This window comes from Crinia signifera, chromosome 5, assembly GCF_055691185.1.
Source record: "Crinia signifera chromosome 5, ASM5569118v1, whole genome shotgun sequence".
Classification (NCBI taxonomy): domain Eukaryota; kingdom Metazoa; phylum Chordata; class Amphibia; order Anura; family Myobatrachidae; genus Crinia; species Crinia signifera.
Genome location: NC_139221.1, coordinates 288832786 through 288851297, shown reverse-complemented (window position 1 = coordinate 288851297; position 18512 = coordinate 288832786). Strand labels below are relative to the sequence as shown.

The 18512-nt window shown below is 43.2% G+C and overlaps 1 protein-coding gene across 5 annotated transcripts in view; it reads left to right on the top strand.

Annotated features, from left to right (window-relative positions):
- Nucleotides 1-18512, top strand: part of PALS2 (protein associated with LIN7 2, MAGUK p55 family member) — a 105917-nt gene that overhangs the window by 36009 nt on the left and 51396 nt on the right. For all 5 annotated transcript variants that reach the window (XR_014475077.1, XM_083189197.1, XM_083189199.1 and 2 more), the window contains exons 3-5: nt 2432-2584; nt 3961-4110; nt 9157-9384. Coding sequence is in view for 4 of the 5 variants with exons in the window: in XM_083189197.1 (XP_083045323.1) it covers nt 2432-2584; nt 3961-4110; nt 9157-9384 (531 nt within the window). In the remaining variant the exon portion in view is untranslated. The remainder of the gene's footprint in view (nt 1-2431; nt 2585-3960; nt 4111-9156; nt 9385-18512) is intronic.

Genomic DNA, 18512 nt, shown 5'->3' with positions numbered 1-18512 from the left:
CTACATAACCATTTATTGGCTACTTGAGTCAACTTCTGATTTTTTAATAGCCTACATGCTTTTACTGACTCTGTCCACAAATTAGCAGTACCATTTGGGACAATGGGTGGAATCAATGGTTCCATCTGACCCTAGGCCGCTACAATTGTACAATCCGTCAAGCTATGTCTGCTGCACACTGTCAGGCTCCGAAAAGCAGCTAGCATGAGAACGAGGCCTGCACAGCAGATACAGACTGGGTCACCATCAGGGGGATTAAGGTGGTACATCTACCAGGCCAATGGAGGGGGCCAGGTTACTCCACCTGTTTTTGAACTACAAACTGCTTGGATCAGTAACTGGGACAGTTTGAGGAGGGAACGTGCCCACCCTTTCACAGGCAGCCCCCCCCCCCCCCCCCCCCCCAGGAAGCTTTCCTTCCTGGGCTATGCAGTAGCCCCGCCCCCAGCAATTCTCTTGTTATCTCCTTCCTCTTGGGATCTAAGGAGGCTGCTCAGTCTGTTCCTGTAGCAGCTAACGGCGGAACCCAACAGATGTTTTCCCACTCCACTGATGTCTTTTAGTCCCCTGCTGGCCCTGACACTGTTCAATCTCCTGCAGTCTCTCCCTCCCATGCAGTCATTCCCACTCTGCCTCCCCCGATCCCCCGGCAGTTTCTCCCACTGTCCTGCCTCTCCCCCGGCAGTCTCTCCCACTGTCCTGCCTCTCCCCCGGCAGGCTCTCCCACTGTCCTGCCTCTCTCCCGGCAGGCTCTCCCACTGTCCTGCCTCTCTCCCGGCAGGCTCTCCCACTGTCCTGCCTCTCCCCCGGCAGGCTCTCCCACTGTCCTGCCTCTCCCCCGGCAGGCTCTCCCACTGTTCTCGCCCTCCCCCGGCAGGCTCTCCCACTGTTCTCGCCCCTCCCCCGGCAGGCTCTCCCACTGTTCTCGCCCCTCCCCCGGCAGGCTCTCCCACTGTTCACGCCCCTCCCCCGGCAGGCTCTCCCACTGTTCACGCCCCTCCCCCGGCAGGCTCTCCCACTGTTCACGCCCCTCCCCCGGCAGGCTCTCTCCCCCTGCACTTTTATTTCCAAGGATGAGAATGGAGTTAATTCATATTCAAGAATACCCATTTGATATGCTATTTAATTCACACCCTCTTTAGAAAACCAAGGCCATGTTAAAATGTGCTGGTAAAAAGCTTTCTTAAATCTGCACCCTAGCCTCAAGATTGCCAGCCTCTGAGTGGAATTCAATTGCCGGCAAATGGCATTCCCATTTGCACCTTTTTGTGTGGCTGAAAATTTTTTGGGAGGAAGAGCCCACCATCGTAAAGTGGGGCGAGTGTTGTGTATTCAGCTGGGTGAATCTGTTTGATATCAAGTTAATTGCCCCCTAAAGCTTTTCAGTGCTTACTCTTTTGAACCATCTGCCTCATGCAGTTCTCCAGGCCTTTACTCTAGAACGGCGGTTCTCAAACTGGATCATGAGGTCAAAGTGGGTCTCGACCATCTCATCATGGGGTCTTGACTAAATGTTGACGACAGTCGGGCTAATGACTCCTCTGGTCTTTCAGCCAGTGATCCAAGAAGTCTGAAAAATCAGTTGTATTGAATGTTCAGACTCCTTGCATCACTGGCCTAGAGATCTGGGGAGTTATCAGGCTGCTACACCCCCATCCCTGTGTTCTGCCTCTCCTGCCCTGCCCAGCAACAGTAGCTGCTGCATCCCTCATCTATATGCAGGGCTACTGAGCTGTAGGAAATTGAGCCAACTCTCAATAATCAGGACTCTGAATCTGTGAAGAACCTCTTGTAAGTAATTGCAGGAATGGGGTGTCATCTGCGGGCAACAGGTGGGGTGGTTCTGGAAATCAGCAGCAGGGGAGCATGACGGGGAAGGAGAGGAGCCCTGAGCACAGACTTTATGGCCTATGCCTGCGGCGGCGTGGACAAGGGGAAAATGCTTTTAGTAAACACCCATTGCTTTTAGGTTACTTAATTTGCTTTGTGCCTCTGCAGTGCTACTGTGCATGTGCGGTCTGCTGACCACACATGTGATGGCCATTCTGCGATAACTTGCTGGGGTCCTGTAATATATTTTTTGTCTGATGGGGTTCCAGAGCTGCACGCTGTGTTTATTGCGCACAATTGTTACCACCATCTCTTCCAGCACAAATTTATTTGAGAATTCCTGCTCTGGAAACCTTCAAAAACAGACTTGACCATTTACTCACGCATTTCATGAAGTCATTATTTTCTAACACTGGAAACAATTAACATGCTTAGCTCTCCTTTACTTGGTTAATACTTAATTTTAAATGTATATTGTGTTTCTCAATCTGAAAATACATCTCTTTGAGTCCTATTGAGAGAGAAGTGCTATGTAGATATATATCGTCAAATCTTTTCATAAACATTTTGAATTTCAAACCGTTTTTCTATTCTATTGTAGGCACATGAACGGTTAGAAGATACAAAATTAGAAGCAGTTGGTGACAATAATGTAGAACTTCTACATGAAATTCTTGAAGACATTAGTCCTTTAGTACGCGAAGATAAAAATGTTGAAGAACTAGTTGGAATCCTCAAAGAACCCCATTTTCAGGTGAGTGTGCAAGCTGCCAGTTTTGGATGGCAGAGAAAGTTTCATCCTTCAAGAAAAATTTTTAGTAGAATAGTTGAATGAAAACCGGAATGTGATTATGCAGAGATGTGTTATGGTGAAACAAAGTTTCTTGCCAAATGGACTCTGTGTGGAAACTGATTATTCTACTGTGTGTTGAACTGATCTTTTTAACTGTAACAAAGAGCCAACCAACTATGAAATGCTTTGCTCAATGGGTTACGGTTTTAAAATTGAATGTATTTGGTGTTGCATAAACATTTGTACAGAAGTATGTGGAGTGTTCCCAAGCTACTTATGCTGCTTTCACATTGCAAAACCTGCTTAGACCTGGTATTTAAAACGGGTCAAAGCAGGCTTTAATGGTTCTTTCAGACCGCACTTAAACCGGGTCTAAACAGGTTTTCTGGTGTGAAAGAGGCATAACAGGTGAAGCTGAAACTGCAGAAAACTCCACCCCTGACGTGGCGTAGCTGCTGTATCCTCCATGCCCACCGCAGGTTTCACTGATGGCTGATACCGATCCCCTGAGTGGGCGGGGCCTGTGCCGCGAGCTACGTCTTTGTGTAGAACGTAGACCTGGGCATGCACACACTGCACGGGACAAGCCTCCCCCAACCCCCCCACCTGGGAAGCACAGTGCAGGGAATGGAATGATCGCGCTGGAGGGCATGGGGTCCCTGCAGTGTATGTTAGATCAGTGGCGGGGTCCCCACCCGCTCATTAAATATTCACTGCCCGCTCATTAGATATGCACAGAGCAGGACCACTATTGGCTCGGCCCTAAAAACCGTTTCAGACCCTTTCAGACTGCAAAAAAAAACGGGTCTGAAACGGGTAGGACCCTGCTTTTATACCATTTCCAAATGTTGTTTTTTTTGGAAACGGTAAAATCACTCTGGACCTTTCCGACTGCACAGATTACCATTTTAAAATGGTTAAAAATCGGCAAAATACCGGTTTTTTGTGCGGTCGAAAAGGGGCATTAATGTAGAGAACTACTGTTTTATATGCTGAAGATGTGATGCTAGGTAGTCTAAAACCTTTTATAGAAGCATAACCTCAACCTTCGTATACATTTTTATTGCAGTAGTACAGCATGCTTTTTACAGTGTATGGGGTTATTTTATGATTTTGTTTGGGTAACCAATCAGAATGTACTGTATACACAGGCATGCTAGTTCCTGTGCCTGCACATCTGCTCCTTAGCATGGGTCTTACAGAAACAAAATAGTGCATGAAAGGTGTTTGCAGAGGAAATGCAAGTTATAATCATTTTTGTGGTATTTTCAGTATTTTTCTCACATTTAAATTCAGAGCAATCTGAAATAAGATACAATCCATTTTCTTTTCCCCAGAGTCTACTAGAAGCCCATGACATTGTTGCCTCAAAATGTTACGATTCTCCACCCTCAAGTCCAGAAATGAACTCTGCAGTGAATAACCAGATTGCGCCAGTAGATGCCATCCGTATGGTTGGTATTCACAAAAGAGCTGGGGAACCTTTGGTAAGGCAACAGCAATTGAATACTTAATTCTGTTTTAGACTAGACTTGGCAAAAAGCAACATCATATTACCACCCCCATTTAGCACAACCGTGGTCCTAGCCATAACATGCTAATTGCCTGTGTTTATTTTAAGTTTAAATTCCATGCAATTTTTAGTACTTAAGGTCATCTTTTTTTTCCAATATATCTCCGTTATTTTGGGCATTTATTCAGTTTTTTTTTATGTGTTGTGTTGTTTTTTCTTGTGTGTGATGCACTTAACAAACTGACATCAACAGAATGGCACTACAACATTACCCTGTTAAACCTTTCTGTGCCAACATCTGTGAGAGATGTACAAAATATCTGTTAAAGATTCCAGTGTCGCTAAAATTTGTTATATAAACTCAAATAAAGAATGTTGTGCAAAAAAGATTATATTTCCTATATAAGGTAAACATTACAGGTCATTATGATGAATAAAAATGCTTTACAATTTTCACACCTATTTTGACTAATTTACTTGGCACTCAAAGGGTTAAGGGTAAATTTACGAAGATGGGGTTTCCATAGCAACCAATCAGATTCTACTTATTTATTTCGCACCTTCTAGAAGTTAATAGAATTTGGTTGCTATGGGCAACATCCCATCTCCAATAGAACGCACATTTTAGTAAATTAACAGATTGGGGGTATTTAACGTGCCCCGATTTTTCCTACAGTCGGAAATATCGGCAAACACCTATTCCATGCGGCCGTTTTCAGCCACAATGAAGCCATGCAGATTTGAATCTGCATTGTCAAAAACAGCCACTAGGTTGTCGAATATGTGTCATTTCAACAATCCACAGGCGTTCTGACAGTCGGAAACTAAATTGAATACCCCCCCATAGTTTCTCAAATACATTACACACATAGCTAAATTTACTGTATTGTACACTGGTATTGCACACAATACTTTAGCTTTTCTATATATGATGCAGTTCTGCTTTGCTGCCATTTGCTTGTCGATGGGTCTCCAGAACACAGTCTCAGTGGGGGCCCTTTAGTTTTTTCTTTTTTTAAACATGCCTTTTCACATAACTGAATTTTATTTTATTTTACACCTATAAACAACCTCTACTTTTCTTATGATGCCCCTTTCAGACCGCACTTTTTACCCAGTATTTTGCCGGTTTTTTTTCCCGTTTCCAAACGGTAATATGTGCAGTCTGAAAGGTGCAAAGTGAATTTACCGGTTCTATAAAACTGGTATTTTTAAACTGTAATAAAGCAGTATTTTACCTGTTTCAGACACAGTATTTTACCATCCACGGTTTTCTAGGGTTTAAACGGGTTCAATGTTGTGAATGGACAAAAACTGCATTGAAATACCGTTTAAAGATATTTGGTGTGAAAGGGGTTTTAGCTGGCAGATACCGGGTAAAAATACCTGGTCCATGCCGTTTTTGCAGTGTAAAAGCAGCATTAGTTTGAAGTTACCTTTGTAACTATATGCTTTGGATGGATTTATAGTTAAGGCTCTCATACATTGACTTCTCAGAAAATCCACATTTAGTTGTGGGCAAAAAAATATACCAAATTACATGGCCGACTCCACATCATCTCCTTAGTCCGGTTCAGATGTCTGAATGGACAGTCTCCTCTGTGTGTTTGTACACAGTCATTGACTGGTTGCACTTTGGTACAATGGTGCCTTGAGTGGAACTGTTATTAGCGGTCTGTTGTTTTATTACTTTGCTTAACTGACAATTGCTTCACAAAAAACAATATTGATATGATGCAGAATTTTTGCTCTCAACCAAATGTGGGCTCTGTTGAATTTTGCAGGTACCACTGTTCTATAATATCTTTGTTTCAGCATTATAATACCAAAATAGCCACGACCTTTACATTTTAAGCTTTCTTTATATTATTTAATTATTAACAGTTTCTTATATATTGTACACATATTCTGCAGCGCAGTGAGTATAGTTGAACATTCGGGATGCAGTCAAAATCCCGATGGTCAAAATCCCGTATGGGTCATTATACCGACAAGGACAAAATCCCGACATTTAAAATTCCGACTAGGACAAAATCCCGGCATTTAAAATCCCGACAAGGTCAAAATACCGACATATAGAATGTACAGGTAAAACAGTCAACATGACTTTGTGTCGACAGGTCGACATGGTTTTTTTCACTGTTTTTTGACCCGACATGTACCAACAGGTGGTATTTCATGCCCTACCATCCACTAGGGCATGGTGGGAGAATGAAACAGTGTGCCGAGTGCAGCGAGGCACCGTGCCCGAAGCATCGCGAGCGAAACGAGCGTTGCAAAGGGCAGCGGGTCACTTCAAACTCTGTCCATGTCGACCGTGTCGACATTTGGGTTAAAAAAAAAAACAGTGAAAAAACCCATGTCGACCTCGCAACCTGTCGACACAAAGTCATGTTGACTGTTTTACCTGTACATTCTATATGTCTGTATTTTGTCCTTGTCGGGATTTTGTCTTTGTCGGGATTTTGTCTTTGTCGGGATTTTGTCCTTGTCGGGATTTTGTCCTTGTCGGGATTTTGTCCTTGTCGGGATTTTGTCCTTGTCGGGATTTTGTCCTTGTCGGGATTTTGTCCTTGTCGGGATTTTGTCCTTGTTTGTATTATGACCCATTCGGGATTTTAACCGTCAGGATTTCATACCGAATCCGAACATTCACATCAGTCCCTGCCCCAGTGGAGCTTACAATCTATATTCCCTACCACGTGTACATGCGCACACACAGACATTTTAGGGTGAATTTTTGTTGGAAGCCAATTGACCTACCAGTATATTTTTGGATTGTGGGAGGAAACCGGAATACTCGGAGTAAACCCATGCACACACAGGAAAATACAAACTCCGCACAGTTAGGGCCATGGTGGGAATCGAACCCATGACCTCAGCGCTGTGATGCTAACCATTACACCATCCGTGCTGATGCAAATATAACGCATTTTTTAAAATGATTATTATAATTATTGCATCTCCGATGCTCAGGTTTTGATCTTTACTGACACTATTGCATTGTAGCATCTTTAGTCATCTACTGTAGCTAGATAAATTTAGACCATTAGCATATAAAGGCCTGTACTGTGACACAGAGAAACAAGATAGACTGACCACTCCATTTGTTGACAACAAGATGCTAACTTTGATTGTCACCTACATTTATGGATGTTAAGTACATAGGACATCTACAAGACCTCCTTGCCATACAAAGAAGAGAAGGCTATCACCATACAACCTTGGTGTAAATCCGAGTACAATGAAGTATTAGATTGAATAGTTTTGTTATTTTGTAACACAGATCAGTAGCCAGAGTATGCTGGTTTTATCTGGATCTTAACAGGCTTAGGAAAAGATAGTTAGTTATATGCTAGGGATATATGTATAAATAAGTCTGCTCAGGAGTTTGGAGGAACTCAACCTAGGGTGAGGATTGAGGAACACACTGTGGAGATGGAGGCAGAAGGAATTTGCAGGATGGTAGATATGTATACTTTATATGGTGTATATTAGCCTTTATATATTAGTTATTTTTATCCATGTACCATGCTATCTCTTTGTCTGTCTGTCTGTCTGTCTGTCTCTCTATTCGACACATTTATTTTTAAAGGGTCATTCCATGATAACAAACGTTACATTTTTGCCGAAACAGATCATGTGAAACGTATATTTTTGAGCATGTGTTTTGAATATGTTGTGCAAAGTAAATGTTTGTGTGGCACGTGCTTTAAATTTAATGCAAAGCTTGTCATGAAAACTGGTAACAAACGTTACACAAAAAGGACATTTTCTTGGAATGACCCAAAAACAAAATGTACACTGTATGTGAGCGTTAAGTTGGCCATATATCTACAGATTTATTGTCAGATCTGGCTGGTTGGAACAAAAACCTGGTAATGGATGACTGAAAATGACAGTTGACCATTTACTTCGAAATTCTGGAAAGCTGCCAAACTGGAACATAAACCTGGTAATATCTGAATGACAACCAGCCAGATCTGACAATCCATCTGCAGATGTATGGCCAGCTTTACTCCGTGAATTGGTTATATAAATCCACTTATGCTAGGTACACACCAGAACTATCATGATCGTGAGCAATGGTCGCATGATCTGCTGGAGCACACGATCTGCATTCGATTCTGATCTGTACCCAGTTGAAAGGGTTGTTTTCAAATCCTGACTGCAGCAGGTAGGATCTGCAAAACGACCAGCGGGGATGCGCATCGGATTGGAATCTGATCTAAAACATGCCCGATTTACATACAATCGATCGAGATTGTATCGAAATTAGGGAAATTGAGGCGAAATCATTCTGGTGTGTACCCAGCATTACTTTCTACATCATGGGTCTTCAACCTGTGGGCTTCCAGATGTTGTGAAACTACATGTTCCAACATGCATTGCCACATTTTTTCCTATAAGAGCATGCCAAAAACCCTCAGGGCATGCTGGGATATGTAGTTCCACAACATCTGGAGGGCCACAGGTTGAAGACCTGTGTTCTACAACATGCATGCAATCTTTCGTGATCAGAATATTAATTGTAATCTGGTATTTAATGAGTAGAATAGTGAATTTGCTTTATGAATGAGATTGATAAGAGGAGGATAAACTCCCTTTTACAGTATGCAGCTTTCTTTTTATCTTACCTTTCCCAAAAACTGTACCACCTTTTCTCTACTATACGGTTTGTTTAACTGACAGGGCGGTTACAACTGTTCCCTTCACTCTTCTGTTTTCCAGATTGTGTCATTACAATTAGACTGATCTTTATCTGAAAGATTTGTACTTTGGACTGTAGCTATCTTCATATGTGCCTGTTCTATAACACCTTATGTCATTGTTACATCAGATCCATTTATGGTGCTATTGCTTAATAGTCTAGTAGTGATTGTAAATTGTTTGTATAATTCTCACATTGGTGAAATAATGTATTGTGTTTGCTTATTAAATAGTAAATTACCATGTACTATATTTTTTGGGCTGGTGTTTCTGGTTCTAGCAATGTTCTTGTTTGTGTTTCTTTTCTCAGGGCGTGACATTTAAAGTGGAAAATGGTAATCTGGTTATTGCTCGAATTCTCCATGGTGGCATGATCGATCGGCAAGGGCTCCTTCACGTAGGAGACATAATTAAGGAAGTCAATAGCCATGAAGTGGGAAACAACCCAAAGGAATTGCAGGAGTTGCTGAAGAGTATTAGTGGAAGTGTTACATTAAAGATCCTTCCAAGCTATAAGGATACAATTAGCCCACAGCAGGTCAGTGTCACCCACAGCACCGCTGTAATCTTAGTTCACATTGCACCCTTTAATATTTTCCATGGACAGCTCCATACAATTATACCTATAACGAGGGGAGCTGGCCATTATCCTAAAGGCCCGTACACACTGGGTGATTTTGAGTTGAAAGCAGCTCAAAACATCAAGTTTGAGAGGCTTTCAGCTCAAAGCCGTCCAGTGAGTATGGCTCGGCAATGAACGGTGTGCGCGCTCCTGCATGATTGCCGGGAAAGCCGCTTAACTGTTGGTATTACCAGCAGATTAGCGGCTTTGTGGACGGCTTTGCATAGCGCTGCGCTATGCAAAGCTGACCTCGCTGGGCAGGGGAAAAGCCGCTCACTGTGTATGCACTGAGCGGCTTTCCCCCAATGATGAAAGCGGTCATCGCTGTCCATACACGCTGGCCATAATCGCCCAGTGTGTATGGACCTTTAGTCTGATGCCCCATGTTTGTACCATGCTTTGTGTGTCTCATGTTACATAGCAAATAGGCAATGATGGTATTAAATTATGGGAAGATTGTGAAAATGTTTAGGTTACTCTGTCCATACAGATGGCAATGGTCAGAAGGAAAGGAGGGGGAATCCCTGGTTCATGAATACCCCTTTTACACCGCCGAAAAATCCGGGTCAGCGGCGGGTCAGACCCGGATCTTCGGCGGTGTAAATCCCTAACGCCGTGTCCCTTTACACGGGACTTCTACCCAGGTCCTGACCTGGGTAGAGCACGGCTAGGACCTGGGTAGAGGGCGGTGTAAATGGGAACGCCGGGTCGGATGACCCGGCTCCCATTTACATGAATGGGGAACGTCCAACCTGCGGACCGCAGCGTCCGCAGGTTGGACGGGTTGTCAGCCTGTCACTGACAGTCGGCGCTGCTGTCTGCTATACCCTGCAGACAGCAGCGGTGGCGGGGGAGGGAGGTGAACGGATGCCTGTGTGCGGCATCCATTCACCTCCTGTGAGACGGCGGGGGGGAGTGTGCGCGGGGACTGGGGGCAGCCCAGCAGCTTACCTTAGTGCTGGGCTGCCCCCAGCAGCGTTCCGGTCCGGCGGCGGCGGTGATTGGCGCTTGGAGATGACATCATCCTGTCATCTCCAAGCACGGGTGCGGGCCGGGCTGTCCGCCCGGTGTAAATTGCACTAAACGCCGGGTCGCGCCCGGCTTGAACCTGGGTCTAAAAAAGCCGGGTGCGACCCGGCGTTTTGGTGTAAAAGGGTTATTATTTTCATGTAAGTTGTTACATTTGAGGGTCCTTTATAATATATTCTTCCATTGGAACCGGTTTTGGGGCTTATGCAGATAATACTTCACAGTTTACATCTCTGCTGGCATGGCTAGCTGTGAATTTCAAATAATGACCAGATCCTGGTCCAACAAGTCATTGGCATTTATATTGTCATCCCTCACAATGTTTTTAAAAATAGTAATTTCCTGAGAATACTTGAGGGTCTTAGAGTAAAGAACATATAGCAACAATAACTACAAAATATCAACAATAGTACAAAATTTGCTGTGGTTCTACCATCTGGTGCCTTTGGGAGTGTCTTAGGGTACTAAAGGAGGCTATGGACGGTAGTCCAATAGGTGTGCTAGATTTTCTCCAGTAAAAAAATGGGCTGCAGATCGTTTTGGGGGTATCGGGGGCTAATTGAATAGCCCCGGCGAGTCAATTCACTGCAGAAATTACCCCATATTTGTCAAAAAGTCCACTCCCAAAATACCTTGAAGTTACTTTTCTACCTACTCCAAGATTTTAGATAAGAACAATAAACACCACTGCTTAAATATATTATTCAGTTATTATTTTACTTACATGTTTTTTTTGTTATACTGCACAATATAGAACAACCTTTCACAGAAATTCCTGAGCACTAATTATTATTATTTGTGTTACTGTTGTTTATTTCCGCACTAGTGAGCCCGTGAGGTGGCACACACTTTGTCAGTACTGTGTATTTACTAAAAACAAAGATGTCTGAACAGGTTATGTTTGACAGCAATAAAGCTAGAATCATTTCTGTGATGACATTACCATGAGTCATAAGAATTTTAGTACGCGTCCATTCATCCCTAAACTCTAGTCCATCTATGAGGACAAATACCTGTAAAGTATTAAAATGCAATCACCAGTTAGTTTACAAGTACATTTACATACAGTAAATTGTAATTTTGGCCCTTTTATGTAAGTTCATATTTCCATACTTTACACTTCAGCCTGCAAGCAAAAACCTGTTTAAGTTTTCGTGAATTCTGAAAACCACTGCTATAAAATAACACCTGGAATTATTCTAGGACAAAATGGGGTACGCTTTCATGTTTGTAACATAAATGTGGTGTGATGAAGTTTGGTCTTAAAAATTGGAAGGTCTTTTTTCCATCTTTTTAGTCTTTTGTATGATACTTTATGGGGGGAATTCAATTACCAGTGAAGCGTGCGAATTCAGTGTTTAAACGTGGCAGCCCATCTCACACCATTCACCCGGCCTAATTCTCGATTATCACAGAAGTGCTCGCTAACCTCTACACTTATACCCCTTTCACACTTGCAAAAATATCCTGGGTTTTGGCACATGAACGCGCATCAACCCGGGATTTAGCTCAGTGTCTTGTCACCGCATCCCGTGTTCAGCATTCCGGGATTTCTACCCAGTTCCTGACCTGGGTAGATTCCGGAATCGACACGGGATGCGGTGAGTGTGAACGGGTATTCCGGGTCAGGGTGACCCAGATCCCGTTCACTGCAGTGAAAATGAGCCGCTGGGAGGTGCTGACATCTCCCAGCGCCACCCCGGCCAAGCCTCCAGATGACGCCACCCACCCGACTTCATTCCGGGTCGGGTGACAAGTGTGAAAGCACTTGCAAGCCAGGTCGCACCCGGAACTTAGAACCGGCTTGCGACCCGGCTGGCAAGTGTGAAAGGGGTATAACTTGCGAAAGCCTGCTGCCTATAGCCAAACTGATTTGAAGGGTGAATATATTTGTCCACAAATTTATTTTTATTTATTTTTTAAATACAGTATTACTTGGATTAAACATCTAACATCAAATGCTACAGTCTTTGGATTTGCAGCAATTGTTTGGCTATAATACGGTGTTGGGTTTTTATTTCTTAGAATCAGATGTCATGTTGGCCTTTATGAAACCAGGAATTACTTTTGCAATTGACATTTTTTTCAATTATTGCACGAGCAGAGTTACTAAAGAGTTACAAATGATTAATCAGAGATGACAAAGTGTGTTTAACTAGCGACAACATGGCTTGAACGCCTTAGCGGTTTGGCTGGGAGTTTGTAACTCAACAGCTAGTGAGAGCATCTGGTTGCCTACTTGTATATTGGAGAATGAAGAAATGTAATAGTTTTGTTGCCAGCCTCTATATCTAAAGTTGATTGTATAAAATATGACTTTATTTGGCTGTTTATTCAAATTGTGATTTAGCAGAAGATTATTCAAATTACCCATGGGCTGCACAGGTGGTGTTAATTAGGTAATTAGAACTTTTACGGTGCCAATCTTGCCACCCGAATGCTTTCAGTTTAATCCAAAACAATGCTTGTTCATTATACTAAATTATTTTTTCTATGTATAGTTATTTACTAAACTGTTTCGAAAATACTTAAAATGTTGCTTTACAACTATTGTGGCAAGGAATCGCATACACTGGATAAGTTGAAGCCTTGGTCTTTATTTTGTAGCAGGTACACAGCTTACCAGGTAACCAGCATAAGCAAGGAAGGTTACAGCATACAGGTGTCACAGCATAGTACAAAGTCTTCGGAAAGCTCCAGTGGTACCTACCATAGACCACACCCCGGCCTATCACTCAGGCAGCTGTTTCCCGGGGGGCGGGGAATGTGAACCCTGCCCGTCTCTGGTTCAGGGAGACGGGCAGGGTTAGGGGGGTGGTGGCTGGCGGTGGGTGAGCCAACCGCCAGACCCCCGCTGTAAGAGAGCGGCTCCATCTGTAACTTGACAACTAAGCTGATTTACTGCTGCGTTTTCACTTTCTCACTTCTCCAGACTTCTTACATTTGACTCTCTGTTTGCACGATTTCAGAGCCCAAATTAACCATTTCTCCGCCTGCTGAATATTTTACAGTGGTGAATTCCTAAATTCTGATGCAGGAAACATTGCCACAAGAGGAAATATATAGATCTATATACTAGGAAGGTGCTGTAGAGAACTGAATCAGATATGTCTGTATGATGTGCGCCCAGGTCCTTGTTCTGTCATTGATCACGCATGTCATCTACCAGTAAGCTCAGGGATATTGTTGACAATCCCAAGTCATGTAACACTGATGTTGTGGATGTCTTCACCAAACATATTAACCACAAGACAATTCTTCTGTTTGCTATAGTAAAGTATATAGAAGAGATTCATTATTTTATGCAAATCCAAACTACGATCCTGCACGTACATATTTTAATTGAGTATTTTTTATTTTTGTGTTTTTGTGTGAACAGACAAAACCTATAATAAACTTAACATAGACAAGCGACAGGAAGCCATCCAACATGGTAAGATGATACATAGTCAAATAGTAGATAGTACGGTTACAGATATATATATAATATCTTCACAGCTGGAAAATAACATGCCGTCCACCTGAAGGCCCCATTCAGGTTAGACAGGCCATAGTTATAAATAGGCATAACAGGATATCACATTACAGAAGGGAGTATTAGGTGAACAGTTTCATCTTATGGCAAACATAGTTAACCTGTACTATGCCTGATTAGGATAGCATCACATCAGAGCAGTAACCAGTATTATAATGAAATATTTATGTCTAACAACATAAAAGAAAAACAGACTAAGCTATGCTAAATCCCAAAACAAACCATCCCACAAATTACCCAAATCAACCCTCCACATAACCCCCACCCTGTATAACCTAACCCCAACCTAGGAAATACTTGGATCCCGGAACTAACCCTTCTCCCACTAAACTACACTATCTATAACATTCCCCCCTACCCTCCCACCCACTCTAGACGGATCAAAGACATATGGATTAATGGGGGCAGTGACCCAATGACTGCCAATTATATACCAATAGGACAAGGCAGCAGCAATGTATAGTCTACCTAACAGTGTACAAATATTAGTTAAGTGGATAGAATGGGACAGTGACCCAGTGACCATTTAAGTGTACTTTACCAGAAGCTACCCACATCCCCATTATCTGTAATTGTGGACAGCAAAGGAAAAATATAGCCTATTTTAAACAGGATATACACAAGGATAGAAACAAATGTAGAGAGCTTTTTAAATTATAATAGCACAAAGAGCACTACTCTGGCCAGGTGTCTAACACTTAATTAAGCAATGATAGTTCAAAGCCCATCCATGAGCAAGTAATGGACAAAAGGACCATTAGGGGCAATGGCCCAAAGGCCATTATATACATAGACCCACCTATAGTCGGATAAAGTAAAATAGAAAATAATAAAAAGAAAACATGAATTAATAATAAAAATAATAAAGGGTAAAGGTAGTTAGATCGGACAACCTAAATTAAAAGGAAACGCATTAATCTGGCCAATTTTCTATCCCCCGGAAAAGCAGATTTACAATAGTAAGTCCATTTCCATTCGTGGATGAACAGGAGAACTTTGAAAATAGGCAAGAATCATCTTGAAGGGTTTTAACCTAGCCAACAACAGCAATAGAGGGTCCCGAATAAGAATCTTGCTGTCTTCAATACTCTCGGGTGCATTGCAGCAGACAGTCTCAGGTTTATGTGGATTCACAGAGGAGTGTATAACCAGAGCAGAGTCAGGTATAGGAGCATGCAGGGCCAGTGGTTCAATAGGCACAGGGAAAACTGCATCACACCGTTCAATGTTGCATGTTAGAGACTGTGGCATCACCCCGTATATTATCTAATTGATGAATAAGCCTAATGGTAAAGCCATGGATCGCTCTTAGTATTTGTTGTAGGGAGGACTCCATGGTCATGTATAGAAAGCACACGTAGCAGGCTTTATAGGACTATCAGAAAAGCAAGCTGTCAGCAAGATAGACCCAGAGTAAAATGGTGGCGGCTAGCACGCCACCAAGTGTGTACAGGAGACAATTAGCCGTGAGGGACAGTGGCAGTATTATGTGCTACAGTATATAAGTAGCCAATGAATCCAAAGGTAGATTAGTCAGCATTGTCTTGACCGAGGATCCAGCCAGGGGCAATGGCGCCGACACATCAGGTGTGCCGTGTCAGACACCACTCACCACTGCAGGGCCGCCAAACAGCTTCACTGAGAAGTATTAAAAAACCGTCAGGGAAGTCCAAGTTGCACCGGCACCAACCAGCAGCCACAAGATCCAAAGCGCCCCACAACAAGCTCCACAGTCCAGTGAACGGGCGAGCGGGGCAAGATGGCGCCGGTCCCCCCCCCCCCCCCCCCCGTGCGGACCGCGGCAGCGTGTCAGGTGAGACCACTAGCCGCTTTCCCCGCTATACGCTCCGGAGAGACCACCAGCGCTGATCACCCCAGCTCACCAGCCCTCCAAGAACAGGGCGCCACGCAGCAGAGCGCCGTGTGCAGTATGAATGTATTCAGTACTGAGAACCCCGGCTTCCGGGTCCGCGATGTCAGTAGGCCGCAGCTGGTGTCACCGCCGGATCAATAGATAAAGGCCGCTGTGTGTCACCAGGGGCTTTCAACAATTTGGTGGAGTGTCCCGCAGTCAGCACAGGTAGTAGGGCTACCAACAGGATAAAAATAGGAGATTATACAGTATAAATGCCAGGAGTGCAGGGAACCTGCCGCCTTCTAACTCGTACCAAGCCACGCCCCTCCTGCACGTACATATTTGCACATACTGTATTCTTGATTTTATTCAGGTCTGCTTTGTGAAGGGCTTTGCTCGCTGCTATCCTGAAGGGTTTGCGCTTAATATTTTTATGGCGGCCTACTTGCATCTGTCAGTTCTTTTTTTTTTTTACTGATCTATTATATGTGGTTTCAAGAACAGCGTAGAAAGTTTCTCAAAGACCCTGTAAGGGGTAGTTGCATATAAGCGCTGAATGGTATTTTGGAAGATATTCACAAGTTAAATTGGACAATGAATTCCACATTTTTCATAAATTTATCGGCACAATATATTTTATTGTAAGCAAACCATTTGGTTGTTTGCTGTCATTTTAACTTAAACTTGTTAAAAATTAAAAAAAAAAAAAAGTTTCATAGGACATTGATGCTGTGAGACCAGGTGTGGCCGAACCGGTCCTCGAGATCTACCATCGGTCTGTGTTTTCCAAATCACCTAGCTGCTGCACATATGTAGTCAATACTAACTGTCACATTTTCAAACCTGCTGCATTCATTCCTACTATAGATCCACAGGTTGCCTGGAAAACATGCACTGTTGGTTGATCTTGAGGCCACCCCTGTTTTAGACCCTGCATCCAATAGCGCCAATGCTCTGAAATAAATGTATATATATTTTGCCTGTATTCAGTCCTCTGTTGCAGCTGTAGTGTCCCTGCATTTCTGCTTGTGAAAGTAGCCATCATTGCTGTTAGTGTGTTAGCTGTTAGTGATAGACACCAGCCCTATCCTTTGTGAAAGAGATTCTCAGGGGGGTATTCAATCCCGGATCACGGCTGTCAATCCCTCCCGTCAGCCGTGATTCGGGCCCCTTTGCAGTTTGCCTGACAATAAATCGGCAGGCGGGATTCAATGTCAATTCAAATATCGGCAATAAGTGGGCATGTCCGGGATCGCGACAATCCACGGCAGTTATTGGCAGAACGGCCCGACAGCTTCTAAAGTCGAGCTCGTTCTGCCGTGATCCCTCTTCAATGCTGCCGGTAAAGACAGCATTGATTAGGGACCCGCCGCTATTTGCCCCCGTTGGAAATAGCGGTGAAGCATTGAATACCCCCCCTCAGAATGGAAACCGTTTCCATCTGCATGTACACAGTAGCCTACGTGTGAACGGCCAGCTACACCCACTCAGCCACAGAAGGCAAACAGCTTTGATGCAGACTACTGAGTTGTGTATACAGGCCCTGACATATGCAAAGTTTGTGAAAATCACGAGATCTAGCTGCAAAGTGTTCTTGTGTGTATCTGAGTCAGGCACATTATGTGACTGCTCTTATCATATGAGTTTCTCTAAAGCCTTTAGTAAAAACAAATATATAGTAGCTTGACGCAGCAATTTTCTTATACAGCCTTGCCAATTAGCTTTAAGGACGCTCGTTTTATTTCTATTGCATACAGTATAAGCAGAAGTGATCTACCTTTATTGAAGTTCAGAAATATATTTAAAACATAAATAACCAGGCTTACTGTGCTATTCCTTTTAAACAGGCCCACACGTAAATTATAGTAATCTGAGGGGGATGAGGGAGGGGGGATTGGTCCGCACACACTTTTTTGGAAAGGTATCCCTTTTTATAATAATAGGGAGTTGATTTTCAATCGCCTTTATTGGGTATCATTTGGCGATGGGTGCTATCCGGGCAATGTAGTTAAGAGAGCGCTTAGGAGGAGAAAGAGTTGCACGGTGGATGCACACCAAAGAAAATAGATATTCCAAAGAGAGGAAATATTCAAAAAAATTTGGTTCTTAAAATTTAACCTTTTTAAGAACCAAATTTTTTTTTTATATTTCCTCTCTTTGGATTATCTCTTTTCTTTGGTGTGCATCCACCGTGCAACTCTTTCTCCTCCTAAGCGCCCACACGTAAATTATACAGGTTCTGTGGCGGATTAATGCCGGTTCTGTGGCGGATTAATGCCGGTTCTGTGGCGGATTAATGCCGGTTTTCTGGCTGATTAACACCAGTTGCAATTCAGGCTTAAATTTAGCCAGACATAGAATCAAATCCATGAGTTTTCCAGTTTAAAGGGATGGTATGGTAAGCCTATAAATAGCACATGCAGCTAAAATGCTTGTTTCCTCAGTACGTTAATGGCCACTCTGCAAATTCCTACGTTAGCTCCCTGCAACCTCCAGAATGCCATTCACACTCATAACTCTCACCTTGTCACAATATACTCTGCTCCATCTATCAGCCTCTAATTGGCTCCTCGTTCCCATTCTGATTATCATCTTTTCCCTCCTCTTGGACTTCACCCATTTATG